General features: G+C 36.9%; 1 protein-coding gene and 1 long non-coding RNA gene across 2 annotated transcripts in view; one reads left to right on the top strand and one right to left on the bottom strand.

Annotated features, from left to right (window-relative positions):
* The first annotated feature begins 1,779 nt into the window (after nt 1–1,779).
* Nucleotides 1,780–19,395, top strand: part of LOC126371726 (putative inorganic phosphate cotransporter) — a 45,608-nt gene continuing 27,992 nt past the window's right edge. The window contains exon 1 of the mRNA XM_050017061.1: nt 1,780–2,231. Coding sequence (XP_049873018.1) covers nt 2,183–2,231 — 49 coding nt within the window. The 5' untranslated portion in view covers nt 1,780–2,182. The remainder of the gene's footprint in view (nt 2,232–19,395) is intronic.
* Nucleotides 8,409–11,008, bottom strand: LOC126371781 (uncharacterized). Its single transcript, XR_007567078.1, has 2 exons — nt 10,890–11,008; nt 8,409–8,459 (listed from the first exon to the last, which is right to left on the bottom strand). It is a non-coding gene; the product is annotated as an uncharacterized LOC126371781 (long non-coding RNA).

The raw sequence follows: 19,395 nt of genomic DNA, 5'->3' as shown, positions 1-19,395 counted from the left end.
CGCGTCGCGTCGTCAGGATTAATATTACTCCAACGAAGTCCCTAACGAACCGTTTCTTTAGTAATTTATATACCCGGCTGCATAAATCAAAAGATAGGCCGGTATTACATACATACATACATACATAAACTCACGCCCGTAATCCCTAATGGGGTGGGCAGAGCCACAAGTAATCAAAGACAACTTGCAGCCACTGTTGATACGATGTCGTAAGCTGGATATGATGAACCTTATGGTGATAAGGGATCAGCCTATCGCCCATAACATTAGTCCATCATGTTAGAGGACGCAATCCCTCTGTCGGTTTTTACGACATGCCCGGGAAGACAAGCAGCTGAACGTGTTCTATGTTTTTTATTTGCTCCCAGAACAGCATAGAAGCAACCGGTATTACATCTAAGATAGTATTCAGTATGGGTGTAGTGTAAGGGCAACAACTTGACAACAATACCGTATCGAGATGTATACAGGTCGCGCGAGCTAATATTAGAAATTCATTGTCGTACATAACTTTATTATTACTTAAAATAATAAATAACACTTCACGTTGAGCTGCTGCTGCCAGCTGCCACCAATCCTGGGATTACTGCCGTATACATCATCATCTCCCTAGCATTATCCCATTTTTCACAGGGTCCGCTTACCTAACCTGAAGATTTGACAGGTCCGGTTTTTTACAGAAGCGACTGCCTGTCTAACCTTCCAACCCGCGAAGGGAAAACCAGCCCAATACAGGTTAGGTCACATATGAAAATGCATTTCTCGGGAATGTGAGTTTCCTCACGATGATTTCCTTCACCGCAGAGCACGTGATAATTATTTATGATCCAAACATGAATTCGAAAACAAATCACAAGTTGTAACGTCTTCGGATCACAGGCATGAGTTTATTTTTATTATTATATACTTATGTATAATCGTTTTTCTATAGGCGCAAAAAAATATTAATTGGTTACTTAATACAAACCTTTCATCATATACATAAATTAAATATTAGGTCGCCAGTGGGTTAAAATCGCTGTGCATTGTAATTTAATTATTACCACGAAACAGGTATTCATTAATTAAAAGACGTAATAAATTAATCGACTTTTGATAATATCCTTAATTAATGCAATAGCTAATAGACATATTATGAGCACTGTGTCAATCATTCAAAATAAGCATTCAACAATAGTGTTTTCTATTAGGGAAAACACAAATAAATAAAAGGATTCTTGATAATAGAAATGCTTTTATAGTATTTTATGCAACAGTTGTATAAGAAGGGTCAAAAAATGCGAGTGGCGTGAGTTGCGATGTGAGCCTTGGCGAACATCGCAATAAGAGACGCCACGAGCATTTTTTGACCTAGTTATACAACGTTGCATACAATACTTTTTCTACGACGACGTAATTTTAAATGAAACAAAAATTATACAAAGAAAAATTTTATTTATAAAAATGAAGATGTAAATTTTGAATGGTATGGGAAAATGGCGGCAAATGTATACTTTTTTTTTATAGTATATCTATGGCACCAAACAAAGTAAAGGTGCCAGTTTCCAGGTCAAAAAAAAAAACAACAACAATGCTTTTTTGGCGACATTATAGTACAGTTACACTTTGTAAACAATGCTTTTATAGGCCATAGAGCGTACACTTTTTCAAAGAGTTTAATTATGTATGTACTTATATTAGACTTTTTGGTTATTTAAATGCCAGATTAAAATAGAGGAGTAGAAAAAAGTATATAAATTGAGATTGCCGCGCGCGTCGCGCATTCGCCGGCCGCGCACGCGCCGTACGCTTCCTACTCGCGCGCAACCTTCACGCGCCTCGACCTGCCATACTGCAACACAGGAAATACACTGCACTTCTATTCTACAACCGCTTAAGATACGCGTTCGAATTGCAAACGATTAAAAAAAACACGTTCGAAATTTAAAATAAATAAAAGACTGTTGTATATATTTATAAAATTAAATAATATTTTAAAGACTGGCTATTTATAAATATAAAAGTTTACATTAAGAATTATAAATAATAGCATTTATTATCTAAATCTATATTTTTTAATAAATTAATCAAATACAAACAAAATATACTAGGCTTTTAAATAAATGGTGATAATTCTTATACAGATTATTTACATAACGTTTAATACAGTGTTATTTTTGAAGTGAACTATAAGTTGAACGAAATGGTTGTCGGTGTCAGTGAGATGGAAGTTATAAGTGCTCCGAAACCGGGTAAGTTGTAATTATAACTTTACTAACTACAAATAGATACTAAATTCAAATAGGAGATAGTGCCTATTGAGGATAAGTTGCTTAAAAAAACGTGTTATTTACAACTTTATTACCTAAATAAAAGTATATATTTTACTTTTTATGTTTATGTTAGCTATAAAAACGAAACGTGTGAAAATATAATTAACATTAACAACTACCTAAGTAGTATAATATAAATGTCAAATGTGGTAATGTTACGTGATTTACTAGGTACGACTTGATATTTTCACAAAATTAGGGCAAGTGCCGAAACAGATCAATAATACTAAGTCTGTTTGTTATACATAAATAATAGCATACACTTATTGCTAATATTATTATTATTAACAGCATCTTACTTTTTAAGACAATCGGGTGATTCAAGCTTGCAAAGTCCTTAATAAACAAAAGATTATGACTGTCTCACAAATCCTGATATACTTAAATGTCTAAGGTTGATTGTACCCAATATTGAAATTTCTGCTAGGCGTCTTCTTACAATGTTCGCAGTAGGTATTGGTCGTACCAACCTCGGGAAGCACTCACCTATTGCCCGGGCTACTCGCGTGATTAACGAAATAGCTCATGAAAACCCGGACACAGATTTATATACATGTTCGTTGGCGGAATTCACTAATATCAGTCTAAAGTTTTTTAGTAAATAGTTTGCATACATTGGCGATTTGGTTTATCTGTAATGACTATGTATATGTGAAATAAATAAATAAAATGATTTCGACAATGTCCCCATCGGGAATCGATCCCGGACCTCCGGCTCATTAGACCGGCTGTTAAGATGACATGTTAATCCCATATGCTTTTTACTGTCATTGTCGGTTTTCGAGATCATCTGTAACTTGGTTAACCCCCCTCATTATTAACATAATATCTTAACAATGAATTCATAAAAACTCAATTCAATTTTTAAAGCGTGAAGATTTTCATTCGCTTTTAATTATAAAGGAATTCAGTGTGACCAGACCATTATTCATCTAAGTACCTATTATGTTTTTGTAGGCATTTATTTAATTTATAGTCGTTGAAATGTATAAAGGCAACTAGTTATCAATTATCGATTGTTCCTACTTCCCAAGCTAAGGTTCCTATACAAATATGTATGATAAGTACATATACATGACGGTAGTAAGTAGTCGTTAGATGTCAGGGGATTTTGGCAGCTCTATACTAACCCCTGAACCCACCCCGACCCCCTGATTAACCCTTATACTAGTGTTGCTGAGGTTGGTAATCCACCCACACGATAGAACAATATAGGTACCTATTATACTTACATCATCATTCCCCTAGCATTATTCCGTTTTTTTTTTTCAAATTCAAATTCAAAAATATCTTTATTCAGTAGGTAACATAGTTACACTTTGAATCGTCAATTTTTACATAACGAACGTCTCATCCGCCTAAAACTACTGCAGCTTCTCACAACCTGTATAGCCGGGGAAAAGAAGCTGCAAGAAAAACCTCGGCACAGGGCCCTAGACGTCCTTAAAAAAATAAAAATAAACATAAAATATTGGTATACAATTGAGTAATTTAGCTGCCTAATATCAGTTCTCAGACAGTTAATCCCATGCATTTATCTTCTAAATAATCACTAACTTTATAATAACCTTTTTTGTAAAGTTTTTGTTTAACTACTGTCTTAAAACAGTTGAAAGGCAAATTCTGAATGTCAATGGGAATCTTATTGTAAAAACGTATACATTGCCCCTTAAAATATTTAGTAATCTTATGTAATCGACTGACATATAAAGCAAGTTTATTTTTATTCCGGGTATTAACAATGTGCCGATCGCTATTTTTTGCAAATAATCCTATATGTTTTTTTACAAAGATATAATTATTGTGATGCCAAAGTTAAAATATTTATAATTTCTTTTAATTTATTTCTAAGTGACATTTTCACAGGGTTTGCTTACCTAACTTGAAGATTTGACAGATCCAATGTTTACAGAAACGACTGCCTGTCTTACCTGCCAACCCGCGAAGGGTAAACCATCCCAATACAGCTTAGGTACCTTTTACAATAACACGATATTACAAATACTGGATGCTCTGTATTGCCTATTATCCATGTACAGTCATGAGCAATATCATATAGCCGTATGAATGACTGTAGACTCCCAAAGTTCGTCTTCTACTCCGAACTAGCGAGTGGAAAGCGTAAACGTGGGGGACAATATCTGCGGTACAAGGACGTCTTGAAACGTAACCTGACCGCCTGCGATATTTCCACTGAACGCTGGGAGGACCTTGCTGTTTTAAGACCTGTTTGGCGTCACTGTGTCAAAACAGGGGTGGCCAACTTTGAACAAAATCGTCTGAAAGAGCTCGATGAAAAACGCCAAAAACGCAAGGATCGTCCCAAACCCACCTATAACTACACCTTTAACTCGGATGGACAGCTATTCTGCCTCCAATGTGACCGAGTTTTCAGAACAAAGTTTGGCTTTGCCAGTCACATTCGAGCGCACGAGAGAAGAGACTGAGGTCGCCGTTGTCGGATACGACAAGGAGGACTATATATACATATACCCACTTTAGAACCCTGTTGCACTAACATATTTGACATTTAATGAGAGTTACGGATCAATTTGTCGTCAAGTTAATTTGACATGGTATCAATACATCATGGTATCATGGTATACATATTAGTACTCGTGACCCTACAGAGCAAGTCGTCAAAGAAAAAGAGATCACGATGTTTAATACCGTGGCAAACATGTAAACTACAGATTCGATTAAAAAAAAAAGTAATGTAAAATTAGCGATCCAAAAAGTATGAAACAAGAAGATAATTATTCTCCATTTGAATGTATAGTTTGTGATGTTTTACCTTTTGAATTTAAATGGTGGAAAAATATTTTCTGTATTATATAATTTTATTCCGAAAATCACATTAGATTCACTCTCCAGCGGATGCGTTAATGAGTAATTGTAGAATTTGTTTTTGAATTCATGTTTGGATCATAAACGATTATCACGTGCGGTAAAGGAAAACATAGTAAGGAAACCCACATTCCTGAGAATTACATTTTCGGAGGTATGTGACCTAACCTGTGTTGGGCTGGTTTTTCCTTCGCGGGTTGGAAGGTCAGACAGGCAGTAGCTTCTAAATCTTCTCGCTAGGTAAGTGGACCCAGTGAGAAACGGGATAATGCTTAGTTAAATTCCACTTAGAAATTAAAATTAGGATGAAGGGACAGATTTACATCATTTTAACATAAATGTTTTTTAACAGTAAAGAGATTCACCCCGGCAATTATTTTGCAATCCATTGAAAAGGTTCAACCGCGAAGGTTATATAGTTAATATTAGCATGATCAGTAACCCGTATCGAACTGTGCTTAATATTTATAAAAAAAACAACCAAGCGCTAGGCTTTGAAGACTGGTCGGTTCCGTACTTCACTACATAGTAGTGGTTCCGTGTTTTAAATTATATATTTTTTTTTATATTTGTAACTGTGGTGTCCCTTTATAATAAACGTTTCTTTCTTTCTTTCTTTCTTTCTTTCTTTAGTATAAAAACAAAGTCGCTTTTTCTGTCCCTATATCCCTATGTACGCTTAAATCTTTAAAACTACGCAACGGATTTTGATGCGGTTTTTTAATAGATAGAGTAATTCAAGAGGAAGGTTTATAATTGTATAATAACATCCATTAAATAGTGGAGAAATACTGTTATTTTTGAGGTTTTTAATGTGATGGTGTAAATAATTTATTTTTTTCCTCAGCATTGCACCCGAGCGAAGCCGGGGCGGGTCGCTAGTAAATAATATTTTGTTTTATATGCAGATAGAATGTTATATATTCAGTTTAGTCGTTAGTGAAAGCGTGAGTCACACCGGCTAGTATATTTTACTATCTACTTGATTAAAAATTGGCAATACTTTAACGTTCCACTGTCCTTGACATCTTTAACTATAATATTTAATTTGCAATCGAAACTTTGAATATCTAATTTATATTTTTTGTTACGCTAATACCAATAATGGTTGCAGGTTGCATACTCGGTTTGGTGGAGAAACAACCACACCTATATTTAACACACCTCTACCAACCCGCAGTGAAGCAGCGTGGTGGAGTATGATCTGGAATCGAATCTGGACCTTTAGATCATGAGCGCAGTGCTTTAAACCACTAGACTATAAATAATTTGGCTCCAAATACGAATATCTATTATGTCACGTGACATAAACAAACGGTACGCAACTTGGAGACCGGTGAAAGTAGTTATTCGAATATAAGCCGTATTATTAAACATGCAGAGTTGATTAACTGGATTACATAACCTATGGAGGTGTAGCTGTATAGCTCAGTAACTCGGTTTATAGTGCGATAACATCCGATACACGTAGAGTGACCTTGACCGCACCTGTTCTGCTCCATTGTTACCAGTAGTACAAAACTAGTAAAGGACTTTTGTTTACTCTGTGGCAGGTTGCGTATACATACAATATATACGAGTATGATACGCAGCCACTACTGATGGGTACTACTTACAATGAATCGTAACTTTCGTAGTCATAGACGACCTCCATGGTCCAGTGGTTGAGAGTTGGGCTCCCGGTCCGGAGCTCCTGGGTTCGATTCTCGGTGGGGACTTATCACAAAAATTACTTTGTGGTACCTAGTTTGGTTAGGACATTACAGGCTGATCACCTGATTGTCCGAAAGCACGTTAAGCCGTTGGTCCCGGTTACTACTTTACTGATATAAGTAAGTAGTCGTTACATGAGCCATGTTACATGAGGCCTTTGGCGACTCAATAGTAATCCTGACACCAGGGTTGATGAGGTTGGTACTCCACCTCACAACCCACACGATAGAAGAGAAGATCAGTCGATCGCCATAGGATAAAGAATAATACTGCGTATGTAACGTTAACTTTCCGCCCCGCGCCTATTCGTATCAGGCGCTGCGTTAGATTTATCTCACCCCCTCTGAATCTTACTTTAAATGGCCAGAAACCGCTAAGGAGTAAAAAAGACTGTCTATCTCGCTTGCACTAACCCGGTAAGGCACATACTTGTACTTACAAGGTCAGAATGAGATTTTTCTATGGAGTGTTCGGAGTGTGCCAAAGCCCACATGGATAGGCCTATAGCAGACCTAAGGGGACTACAATACCTAAATCATAATGGCGACAGCTTTATTGCCCATATATTAGAGTCCATAATTTCTAACTGACATTTGGGACAACACTTCCTGATTTGCTTTTGTATTTGCCATCAAATGTTTATTTGAGCGCTATTTGACCATTAAGCATATTGTATGAAGAGGTATATTTATATGTGTATGCACGTCTGTTTCCAACTAACTTTTACACCACCTGTCAGAATTTAACAAATGAGGTGTCACTAGAAGCGTCTTGGTTGTCCGGTGGTTATAGGCTATGTGACGTCACGCTGAATTCAATTAGGCGCCCTCTAGAGGACATAATCTGAGAAAGAAAAAATATAGTTTTGTCCAAGAGTATAGCTTTAGATATCTAATTTGCACATTTCGGAAAATTCGCGTTCTCAAAAGTATGAAACAAGAAAATATTTTTTTAGATCGCAATTTTTCCGAAGTCGGGTTTTATAGTTTTTAAACTTACCTATTTTACCTGGAGAGGTCATGCTCGTAGACTGAGGTAAATAGTCTATTACATAGTAATCTACGTCATTGATCAAATGTAAATACTTTTAAATATAGATGATTGTTGATACTAGCTCTATTTTGGCATTTAATGTAAATAATGGTGTAGTTTTTTTATTGTATTAGTGTAGAGTTAGTGTTCCGCTGGCTGTGGCCTTGACAAATGTGTACTGCTGTTGTGGACTGAGGGGATTCCCAGGCTACGTTTCCCAATAAAAATAAAGATGGCGTTGTCCAGAGTTGCCTTCGTTTAACCTTTTAATTTCATGGATAACAGATATACAGGGTGTTAGTGACATCGTAACGAAAACTTTGAGGGGTGATTGAGGCCATGATTCTGAGATGATATCAAGTGGAATTTTCCGTCGCAAAAGTATGGAATTGAAAATAATTAAAAAAAAAACACAAAAAATTATTTGTGAGACAGTCCTTTGTTTGGTAAGGACTTTTCAGGCTTGAATCACCTGATTTTCCGAAAAAGTAAGATGATTCCGTGCTTCGGAGGGCACGTTAAGCCGTTGGTCCCGGCTATTAGCCGTAAAAACACCTCCACCAACCCGCAATGGAGCAGCGTGGTGGAGTATGCTCCATACCCCCTCCGGTTGATTGAGGGGAGGCCTGTGCCCAGCAGTGGGACGTATATAGGCAGTTTATGTTATGTTACAAAAAAATTCAGGCATATTCAGACTGAAAATTCCACTTGATACCAACTCAGAATCATGGTCTGAACCATCCCTCTCAGTATTCGTTACGGTGTCACCAACACCCATACCTACTTGTATGGCTACCGTATGTACTTGTGTGGGGTGTAAGTGACATCGTAACGAATACTGAGGGGGATGATTCAGCTGATTATTCTGAGTTAATATCAAGTGGAATTTTTCATCGCAAAATTATAGAATTGAAAATAATTTAAAAACAACTAAAAAAATCATGAATTTTGCGACGAAAAATTCCACTTGATATTAACTCAGAATCATGGTCTGAATCATCCCCCTGAGTATTCGTTACGATGTCACTAACACCCTGTATATTATGCATCTTTTGTTGATTTTGGGTATACATTATGGCCCTCGTTATTACACCCAGGCACAACACATCTTCCATCCATTATTATTCTGATCATAATAAAGAGAAGCAATATAATTATTATATAACATATCTGATCCAAATATCAAACAGCAATTATTTTACATATGTCTCTACCATATTATCGTGTTAAATCTGTACAACTCCATCTATATTGTTTTAGGCGAACGTTTCCTAGAAAGTCCCTTATTAAAGTACTAAGGTCCTGGGATTACGACGTTTTTTGAACGAACTGACGACCCACGTTTTCATAACTTTTTGCACAACACACCTACTTACTTTTTTAATCAGTTATTTTTAAAAGATCAGCGGTACCCCAACAAAGGCACACATATTATTTTGTGCTCAGGGTATTTTTATTTTCAATTTATTTTTTAACATTATTCATGTTAGATGTTTGCTAACTACTCGTATATTTCATACGCAAAAGTTTGTAATTAAGAACTTAATTTTAATAAACATGTTCCAACAGACTCTAGCCATGAAATTTAAAGCGGTTCCCTCCATTTTACCAAATGAAAACTTTCATTACACTCTAGAGACTCTAAACTAGTATATTTTCTTTTTAATTTATTTGCAAAACAGATCGTAATTAAATATGTTTTGAAAGTATAATGTTTCCGAACTCCTTACAAAGGGTTCCGTTTTGTTATTTCGACGGTTCAATTTGAAGTTCTCCCAACTTGTAAACAAACAATAGATCCATTTCTAATGAGTATTCGATTTCTTAATTACTTCTTGAATACTTTTAAGGTAGTTAAAAGGTCTTTGATCTTTCCTACTTTCCTAGTCACTGTTTTGTACACACAAACTCACTGGCTTGCTTCTTAAGGGCAGTGCTGGTTCCAAGCCCTGTACCGGACTAGCATCAATGAGTCCTTCCTATCGTGTGGGTTGTGAGGTGGAATACCAGTCTCATCAACCCTGGTGTCAGGGTTATGATGGAACCGCCAAAAGCCCCTGACATGGCTCATGTAACGATTACTCACCAACCAATGAGTTATTAATTTAACTTAAGTGCAATTTTGTGAGATCAGTGACCGAGGCGCTCTACGCGCCTCAAATCAAAATGACATTTAAAAAAATCCTCCATTTATACGTAGTTCATTAAACGATTCATCGCATAATTAAACCACAAAGATGATTGTATTGTAAATAATTATTCCATTAGGATCTAAACAAATTTTCCTCCTCAGTAATTAACAGGTAGGTTAAAACATTTAGTGAATACGAATAGATTATTTTCCTCAAAAACCACAGAGGGGAAACCACGGCTTTTTATGTATGTTCGTGTGTATGCATATTAAACTAGAGATAATATCTATTTGACGTGACTGATGGCAGATTTGCCGCAAATAGCAGTATCTACTTGGCTGGACAAATGGGGAGCGCTGAGTGCATTAAACTAGAGCGAAGCACATCAAGTCAGGGACACCTGTCAGGGATTTCTCACAGATTTACATACATACATAAACTCACGCCTATTTCCCACCGGGGTAAGCAGAGACTATGAATTCCATTTGCTTCGATCCTGACACACTTCTCTTTCTTCCTCCACATTCATCAATCGCTTCACACAGATTTGATGAGGTAAATAGTAAAATTGATTAATTTTAAATGTAAAATCTGTCGTTATTGTTATTATAGATAGACGTACTGACTGGAATCAAGCACTGATAATTTTTTTTTTACTATAAAATAGGTTTCGTTTGACGACAATATCATCTGATGGTAAGTGACGCGAGTGGTGGTCACTTTGTGAGACTGTCCTTTGTTTGGTAAGGACTTTTCAGGCTTGAATCACCTGATTGTCCCAAAAAGTAAGATGATTCCGTGCTTCGGAGGGCACGTTAAGCCGTTGGTCCCGGCTATTAGCCGTCAAAAACACCTCCACCAACCCGCAGTGGAGCAGCGTGGTGGAGTATGCTCCATACCCCCTCCGGTTGATTGAGGGGAGGCCTGTGCCCAGCAGTGGGACGTATATAGGCTGTTTATGTTATGTTATGTTATGTTATGGTAAGTGACGATGTGCTCGAGGATAGGACATGCTTATCTAAAAGTGCCTATTCACCCTACATTACGAAAAAACTGGTGAGGTGCGAATTGGGCTCGAGAATAAAAAGGGTTCCGTGACGTTTTCCGTTTTTTGTTGGAAGTGAAAATTTTTTCAAACATAAAAAGAATAATAATAAAAAAGTTTATTTAGGTAAAATCTACGACACACATTATACATTTACAACATTAAAATATACACACATTAACATTTACATTTGATGCAACAAATTTCGTTTTGTGACCGGGTTCACAAAATCTGAATATAGAAATATTACAACGCAAATCATAAAGGTACTATACCATATTAGTTCAAACAGTGCAAAATCACTAGCCTTGAACAGACAAGCTGACAGATTAATAATAAAATGATTGGTCACATAGTTTATTGCGCACACGCTGCTATTTTTGTACATAAAAGAGAAACATCTGTAAAGGTATTCACACACAGAGGCGTTATCGGGATCGTTTCGGTCCGGAAGCGTGAGTATGTTCATAAGTAGAACCACGCCTCATCGCAGTCGGAATTTGAAGGACGTACGTAATATACAATGCGACCCAAGTACAGTCATGAGCAATATAATATACCCACTTTAGAACTCTGTCGCACTAACATATTTAACATTTAGGGAGACTTACAGTTCAATTTGTCAAAAAAGTTGATGTGACATGGTAGCAAAGTATATACATATAATGCTCGTGACCGTACTCTAGCCATAAAGGTGGCCAATCAGCTCAAATCAACAAATAATTCAGGCTCCCGACACAGACCCTGCCAGAGTGGCCGGCGTTTTCCCTCTTTTACCGCTTATCCCTATCGGCCAACTAGGGTCAGGCGACGCTCTAAACAGATATTCACGCCCAACTTTGGCCGATTGCATTAAATTTTGCAACGGGCAAGAGTCTTCAGTGTTCCTATTTGAATTTTCTCCGGTCAAGTAATGACAATGTGATTTGAGGCAAATCTGCAGCAATTCAAAAGTGTCAAAAGCAAAGCAAGAGTGATTAGATTAACAGAAACTCTATTTGAGTTGGTGTGCTCCACCTTAGACCACATCGCTGCTAAAGACCAGGCTGGATCGTGGTAAAACGCACTCAAAGCTTTTAATAAAAAAGACTACTCGTAAACAGTGAAAATTAAAAAAAAAAACAAATAAAAATGTTTCGATACGCGTATTGAATTGTTTTCACATTCCAAATTCAGGCGCTTTCGGTAAACAAATTGCGATGAAAATTAAATTGCGAAATTACAAACGTGCGTTGTTGGACATCGCATAGCCAATAGTGTTATAAACTGTATGGTTTTTTTTAGCAAATAAATATTTATGTATTCTTTCCTAGTCACAACAGCAGGGGAGTTAAAAAGGCCACATAAAAAGCAATATTACTATTTGATATTGGCGCATATATATGTGCGCAATGTACACAGATAAAGATGTCAAATAGCAATATTGCTTTTTAGATGAATTGCTTTTATTTGGTCTTTTTAACCCTCATCTCTAGTTTCCAAAGCACTTTTGTATCGTTAAGATAATCATGGCGAACAAAACATTGTTTACATAACGCTGTGACAGCCCTTTGACGTCAGTGTTGTCAATTTTCCCACCATTATCCCACAATACAACAAAAGAGTCTAATTTCCACAAAAACATCACAATCCTTTATCTAGTAAAGTTAAAAATAAAAATAAATGTTTTACCTAATGTCATCTCAATTGGTCGCGGTTTCTTTTATGTATTTTTTTTTTTTGTGTAACAAAAAGGTGACAATGGCTGAATGACTATAGTCAGTTGAGTGTGAACTGAGATTTATTAGGAAATGAATTTGATGACATTTCAAAGATGAAACATATAAAAAAGTCTATGTTTTAGGAATTTTACCTCACTGCCAAACTAAAAATCTATAATTATTAATTTTATATGGCATTAATTTAATTTAATACTAACACTAGGCTAAGACACATTGTTACTAACACAATATGGATGTAATTATTCCGAAATAAATATATTTGAATTTGAATTAACAGAAATAAAAAATATCTGTAAATATTTATATATCATGTAATGTAGTTTATTCACATAAATATGTAATGGAAGAAACCCCTTATTGCGACACAGCATTTGAATAATAAAATAATTAATGAAATTTCAACATTTAATAATTCAATATTCTTCTTCTGACGTGTGGGTTGTGAGGTGGATCACCAACCCCATCAACCCTGGTGTTAGGGTTATGATTAAGCCGCCAAAGTTCCCTGACATGGCTCGTGTACGACGACTGTGATTCAATATTTATTGTGAAGCATAGGTAACGGAATATATTTTTTTTTTTGCGAAAACGAAGTTACAATGAACATTTTTGGAGATAAGGAGGAATGTCCTACCAAATTACAATATCAGGAGAAAGATAAACGGGCTCTACAGTGAGGAAGACCATTTAATTTGGTCACGTACTGAAGATCAGTTAGAGTTGGAACGAATTATTATAAATGGTAATCTTAATAATATCTTGAGAAGGATTTCATTGGTTTTTGGAGAAAGTCCAAAAGTGCTAAATTGGTATGCTTCTTATCAAAGTAGCCAATGCTATGATACACATTGCATTATTTTTTAAAGACATACTATGGTAAAAAGAGTATGAATAGACAATTTATGAACTTTTTTGACGTTGGTCTTTAAAAACAAACAAAAAAACCAAAGCCGAAGCCTATTAAGGATAAGTTTCGGAGAGTGAAGAGTGTAAAATTGTTGCCTAAAAAAAAAATAAGATGAAGTGTTTGGACGTTGAGACTGTTGAAACTATTGGAGTTGGTGACGTCTAGTTTATGTCTATCGTGATGGTTTTTAAAAGCAAATACCTAAAGCTATGTTCACATATTATGTATCCCCATTATTCCCCATATTGTTGCATCGTATTGTTTCTTCGAAATATCGAGGATTTTCATAACATTAGTATCACTGTATACGAATATATTGATCAGTTCAAAAAAATAACTTTTATTTTATTAACTTATTATCGGTTTGTGTAAAAAGCGTTTCAAGCATATTTTATGTATATTTTAGTTATTTAGTTACGTCCCTAAACGTATATGGATCGTTAAAAAATTACAAAGACATTTTTATGTTTCTTTATTTTTTATCAGATAATAGATTATATTTTACTACAAAATGAGTCAGTTTAGTTAATGTATTATTTTGTAAATGTTACCTGAAAAGCATTTAAAAATGAAGTGCAAGGTATTAAAGTGATGTTTCATTAAGTAGGTGAAACAACAGATTTTATGATTATAGCGTTTGGAGTGCAAAACCGTGTCGTGTTATAATTAAAATTATAATCAGGAATGGAGATAAAGGAATTATTCAATGGCCAAGAATAGCAGCGTAAGCGCACTTTTAAATAGTGCAAGTGTTGATCGTCTTCTGGAGACTGTAGTTTGTAGAAAAAAAAGATGGTAATCTTTATATTCTATAATTGATTGGGGATTGTTTTTCCTCAGATGGCATCAAGTACTAGGCCGGAGAAATGAAAGATTTCCAGTTGTCTGTTGTAACATCCTGTCAACTACGACTGCTGTCTTTTGAATTTCCGATTTGAATTTGGAACCGACGTTGGAAATATTATGTTGTCATTATAGACACCTCCCCGCCCCCCTCAACCTCCTCTCTGACATAAGTACCTACTTATAAAATATTAATTTCGCTGACGCGTACCTAACACTCGAAAATGTTTTTACCCATTACGAAATTGCAATGGAATATCATAAGGAGTTTATACTTGGAAATTAACACTCAAAAGTTTTGTTTGATAAAACAACTGTCATACACGGAGGTTTGTTTTCATTTTGCTCGAGAACTGAGCGAAATCGAGTTCATAATCTCTACTACTACAGCTGGAGTTGTATGAAAACATCTTTCTAGCGTTTTCCCGTTTTCACAGGCCCAGGGGTTTTTACAGAAGATGGCAAAAGATTCTGGAGTTGTCTGAAAACAATTAAATTAGTTTTTGAATACGCAGTAGCAACTAGAAGTTGCAAGGTGTTTAAGTTGCAGCCACTCTTGGTACGAGGTCCTAAAGTGGATAGAAACGGGACCATAAAGATGCAGTAACTGTCTTCTTCTTCCCTCGTAGTATAAAGGGGAATCCTGATACTTTTTCTCGTCAGGACCCCGATACCCCGCCGGCGGGGCCGACGATTTCCCTCATTCAGCGCTCGGCCCACTAGTGTCCATTAAATCTTTTTTTTTTTTCTTTCAAATATAATCTTCTCAGATCACGCCCTGAGCCGAGGCTTACAATAAGGAACAGGTGCCGAGGTTCATACCCAACCGGGCACCCTCAGGCCTGTTTTCTTCAATTTTGTACCCCAGTGATTCCATTTGCCCAGCCAAGTAGGTAATGTCATTTATGGCATATAAGTCAAACAAATCTTATAAATATAAAATATACGGTGTAAAAAGTATAGTTAAAATTTCCTTTGTTAGTTTGGGGCACTTTAAGTAGTCTACTCAGTAAGTTTAGTGTAATGTGTTTTGAGAGAAAACGTATTGAACGTTGTCTCAGGTGGCATTCGGTACTTAGCTGGATAATCCAGAATATTTCAACTCAGGTAATTCTATTTTCATCTCTCTCTTTCTTTAGACTCTTAAAATATAAAAGCAAATTAGAGTTATAAAATCAATTTAATATTCTGATCACGTAATTTAATTAAAACCGGTGATCGTACTTATATTCGGCCGCTTATTTGCCCTAAGATGGGTATTACATCTATCCACCAATCATTCGTCAATCATTACTATTTATTTAAACAAAAATCGACCTTATCAGAAGATTGTCCAGAAAACACTGAATAAGTGCTGACAGAATTAAAAAAAATCGACCAGACCACCACCAGACCAGATTACAATTACTTACTACCAGACTTACTTACTTATTACTTTTACTTATGACCAGATTATAATTTGAACGGACCATATTCTGTTTGCGAGAAAACCGTAGTATGTGGTCAATCTTTTGACAAACAGTATACGACCTCACAAATAACGATTACAGTGTAGTAATAATAAGGTCGATTTTTCTCGGAATCGTAAGTTGTGATTGACGAATGATTGAAAGATGTAATATAGTAAGTCACGCTGGTTGACTAATATGGAAAGAATTTCTTAATGAGGGGCTTTCCAGGCTACGTTCATCAAAAACAATACAGATGGCGTTGTACATTTTTTCTGGAAAGTCCTGGAAAGTCTCTCATAGAAAAATCCCGCGAAAGTAGCATTCGCAAGAATCGATACCAACTTACAAGTTGAACCATCGCTCGTAACCTTTAATTCCATCCACAAAATTTTATTAACAAAATAGGTTGTTTTAGGAATCTGTTTTCATGTCAAATGGTGCAGGCAGGAACACCGTTGGGTTTTAGTGGGTATACCGGGTGGCAACACCCGGGGAGTCCCACATAACCACGTCGTCCCCCCGGGCGGCGTGGTATGCGTAACGCATTTCCCAACGTTAAAAAAAAAGGAATCTGTTTTCATACTTTCATAGCTTTTATAAAGTTTAGGCAAACAAGCGCCCGAATACACGATTACCTACTGACTACAGTACATAACCTACCTACAACTGCAACTACTATGTATTACTATATCTTACAGTAGCACTTCAAACGCATCAAAGGGATTTGCACAAGTATATTCATGAGTATTGTTATTTCTATCTGTTATCTTATTAAGTGTTTTGTAAGTTTCAAGTACTATTTACTATTAATACTGATAGAGACAAGAATTAACATGTCTGATTAACATGTATGCCAGTAAGTTCGCGTGTTCAAATCGCAGCACGGGCGTAAAACAATGATTTACGAATTTGTTTTCGAATTCGTGTTTGGATATTACGAGTAAATTATTGTCACTTGCTCAGCAGCGAAAGAAAACATCATTAGGAAACCCACATTATAAATCCCGTACGTAGGTTCGATCCCCGGTCGAACCAGCTTTCTTCATTTGAGAAGCAAACCGGTGCGCACGACACAGTGACTACACTCTGACGCATGGTTAATAATAAGTAATTATATAATTATTAAAGACAAATTCTATGCTGTTCTGGGAGCAAATAAAAAACATAGAACACGTTCAGCTGCTTGTCTTCCCGGGCATGTCGTAAAAACCGACAGAGGGATTGCGTCCTCTAACATGATGGACTAATGTTATGGGCGATAGGCTGATCCCTTATCACCATAAGGTTCATCATATCCATCTTAGGACTTCGTATCAACAGTGGCTACAAGTTGTCTTTGATTACTTGTGGCTCTGCCCACCCCATTGGGGATTACGGGCGTGAGTTTATGTATGTATGTATGTATTAAAGACAAACCATATTAGTTCATACACATTAATATTGTTATCCAACATTAATTTTATACTTACATTTGTTTCGATTATCTATCAATTATCAGTATTTACTACTATTCTGGGCGACATCCCACTCGCGTCAGACAGAGTGCTGCGGGCACAAGGCAAGAGGGAAACCACTGCCCTATTTTTACCTAAAAAGTAGCAAGGAGAATGCTACACCGACAAGAGCGTGGCTCTTAAATTTGTGATGATGACCAGTATTTATTCAACACGACTAATAGGTACTCGTATAATTAAAATATCTGTAGTTTAATCATGACCAATCCTTTTCACTCCCGAACTTCAACTGTCTTCATACCCTGTTTTCTTTTTAGAAATGTCCGCCATTATGTTTCTTTTTAAAGGACTGGACCATAGAGTTTTGGCCAAAGGAGTATTTACTTCGTTTGGCGATAACATAGTAAAGCGTCGGCCTCCGTGGTCCAGTGGTTGAGCGTTGGACTCAAGATCCAGAGGCCCCGAGTTCCCGGAGGGGACATATGACAAAAATCACTTTGTGATCCCTAGTTTGGTTAGGCCATACAGGATGATCACCTGATTGTCCGAAAGTAAGACGATCCATGCTTCAGAAGGCACGTTAAGCCGTTGGTCCCGGTAACTATTACTGATCTAGGTGAGTAATCGTTACATGAGCCATGTCAGGGACCTTTGGAGGCCCAATAACCCTGACATCAGGGTTGATGAGGTTAATATTCCACCTCACAACCCACACGATAAGAAGAAGAAGTAAAGCGATTCAATTACCTAAAGCTACAATCTATGCGTGACGAACATTGGCGACAATACTCCGAGTTGATATTGATAACGCGATAACTATTTTTGTGTAACCTGTTACTAAGTGACCTCCGTCAAACAAGTACGGCGATTGTCGTTCGTACGGCGCCTGCGCTGGAATGTCTCGAACCCTGAGATCGATTACTTTTACTAGCTGCTCTGCTTCCTTGAGAGATGGCGTGATGTAATAAAAAGTAACGTTGGCTAAGATAATGAGGTTATTACAGGTTTTGTTGGGCATAGCTGGCGAGGAGCGATACACTATCACCGCCACCACCGCCACCTTTGAGGATACTGGCATGATGATAGCATCACGTTTTGCCTGGCAAAGTAGGTACTTAAGCAAACAACCAGTAAACGTGTCGCGCCATTATCATCACCCAGGAGTCACGTGTAGGATCTCGATGGTACCTACAGACGTAAGCGACGCCAACCTCCATGGTAACCTAATTTCACTTTGTAATTCCTTGTTTGGTTAGGACATTGCAGGCTGATCAGGTTCGTGCTTAGAAGGGCACGTTAAACAGTCGCGTCGACTTCTATTTACTTAAGTATGTATGCACTCGTTACATGAGCCATGTCAGGGGCCTTTGGCGGCTCAATCCTATGACACCAGTTGCTGAAGTCGGTCACTGATCTCATAACCCACACGAGAAAAGTAAAGCTAATATTACAAAGTAATCATTAAGTTAAATAGCAGGAAGGGCTGGACATTTCAAAGAGTAACATTAATCAGGACACTAAGTAAATAGTGTCGTACCTTTTATTCTTTCGGAAGTTTGTCAGATCGTTAAGTTTCAGTTTGCCAAGTTTTGTACACGATTCATTTTCGTTTTTTACCAATAGGTACCTGTAAGCTCTGCACGGTAACCGCGCCGCGCGCGCCGCTAAATATATCAAGGCCTTCGAGCAATAGCCTTTTGACGTCCATCTACGTAGATAGCATTCGTATCGTTTACTGGTCGAAGCGCTCGATACAATTCGCGGCGCGGTTGTCATGCAGACCCGGCTGGAGAATTATTTACAGTACGAGTATGTACTCGTACGTAGTTCAACAAAGTAATAACATAATATATGCTCACGACTATATCGCAATTGGGGTAGTCAGAGCTACATCCATCGCAAGATGAATATGAATATGATCCCGAGCTTTCTGTTAGA

Source organism: Pectinophora gossypiella, chromosome 13 (assembly GCF_024362695.1).
Source record: "Pectinophora gossypiella chromosome 13, ilPecGoss1.1, whole genome shotgun sequence".
Taxonomy (NCBI): domain Eukaryota; kingdom Metazoa; phylum Arthropoda; class Insecta; order Lepidoptera; family Gelechiidae; genus Pectinophora; species Pectinophora gossypiella.
Note: the sequence above shows the minus strand (reverse complement) of the source record. Positions and strands in the feature narration are given on the sequence as shown.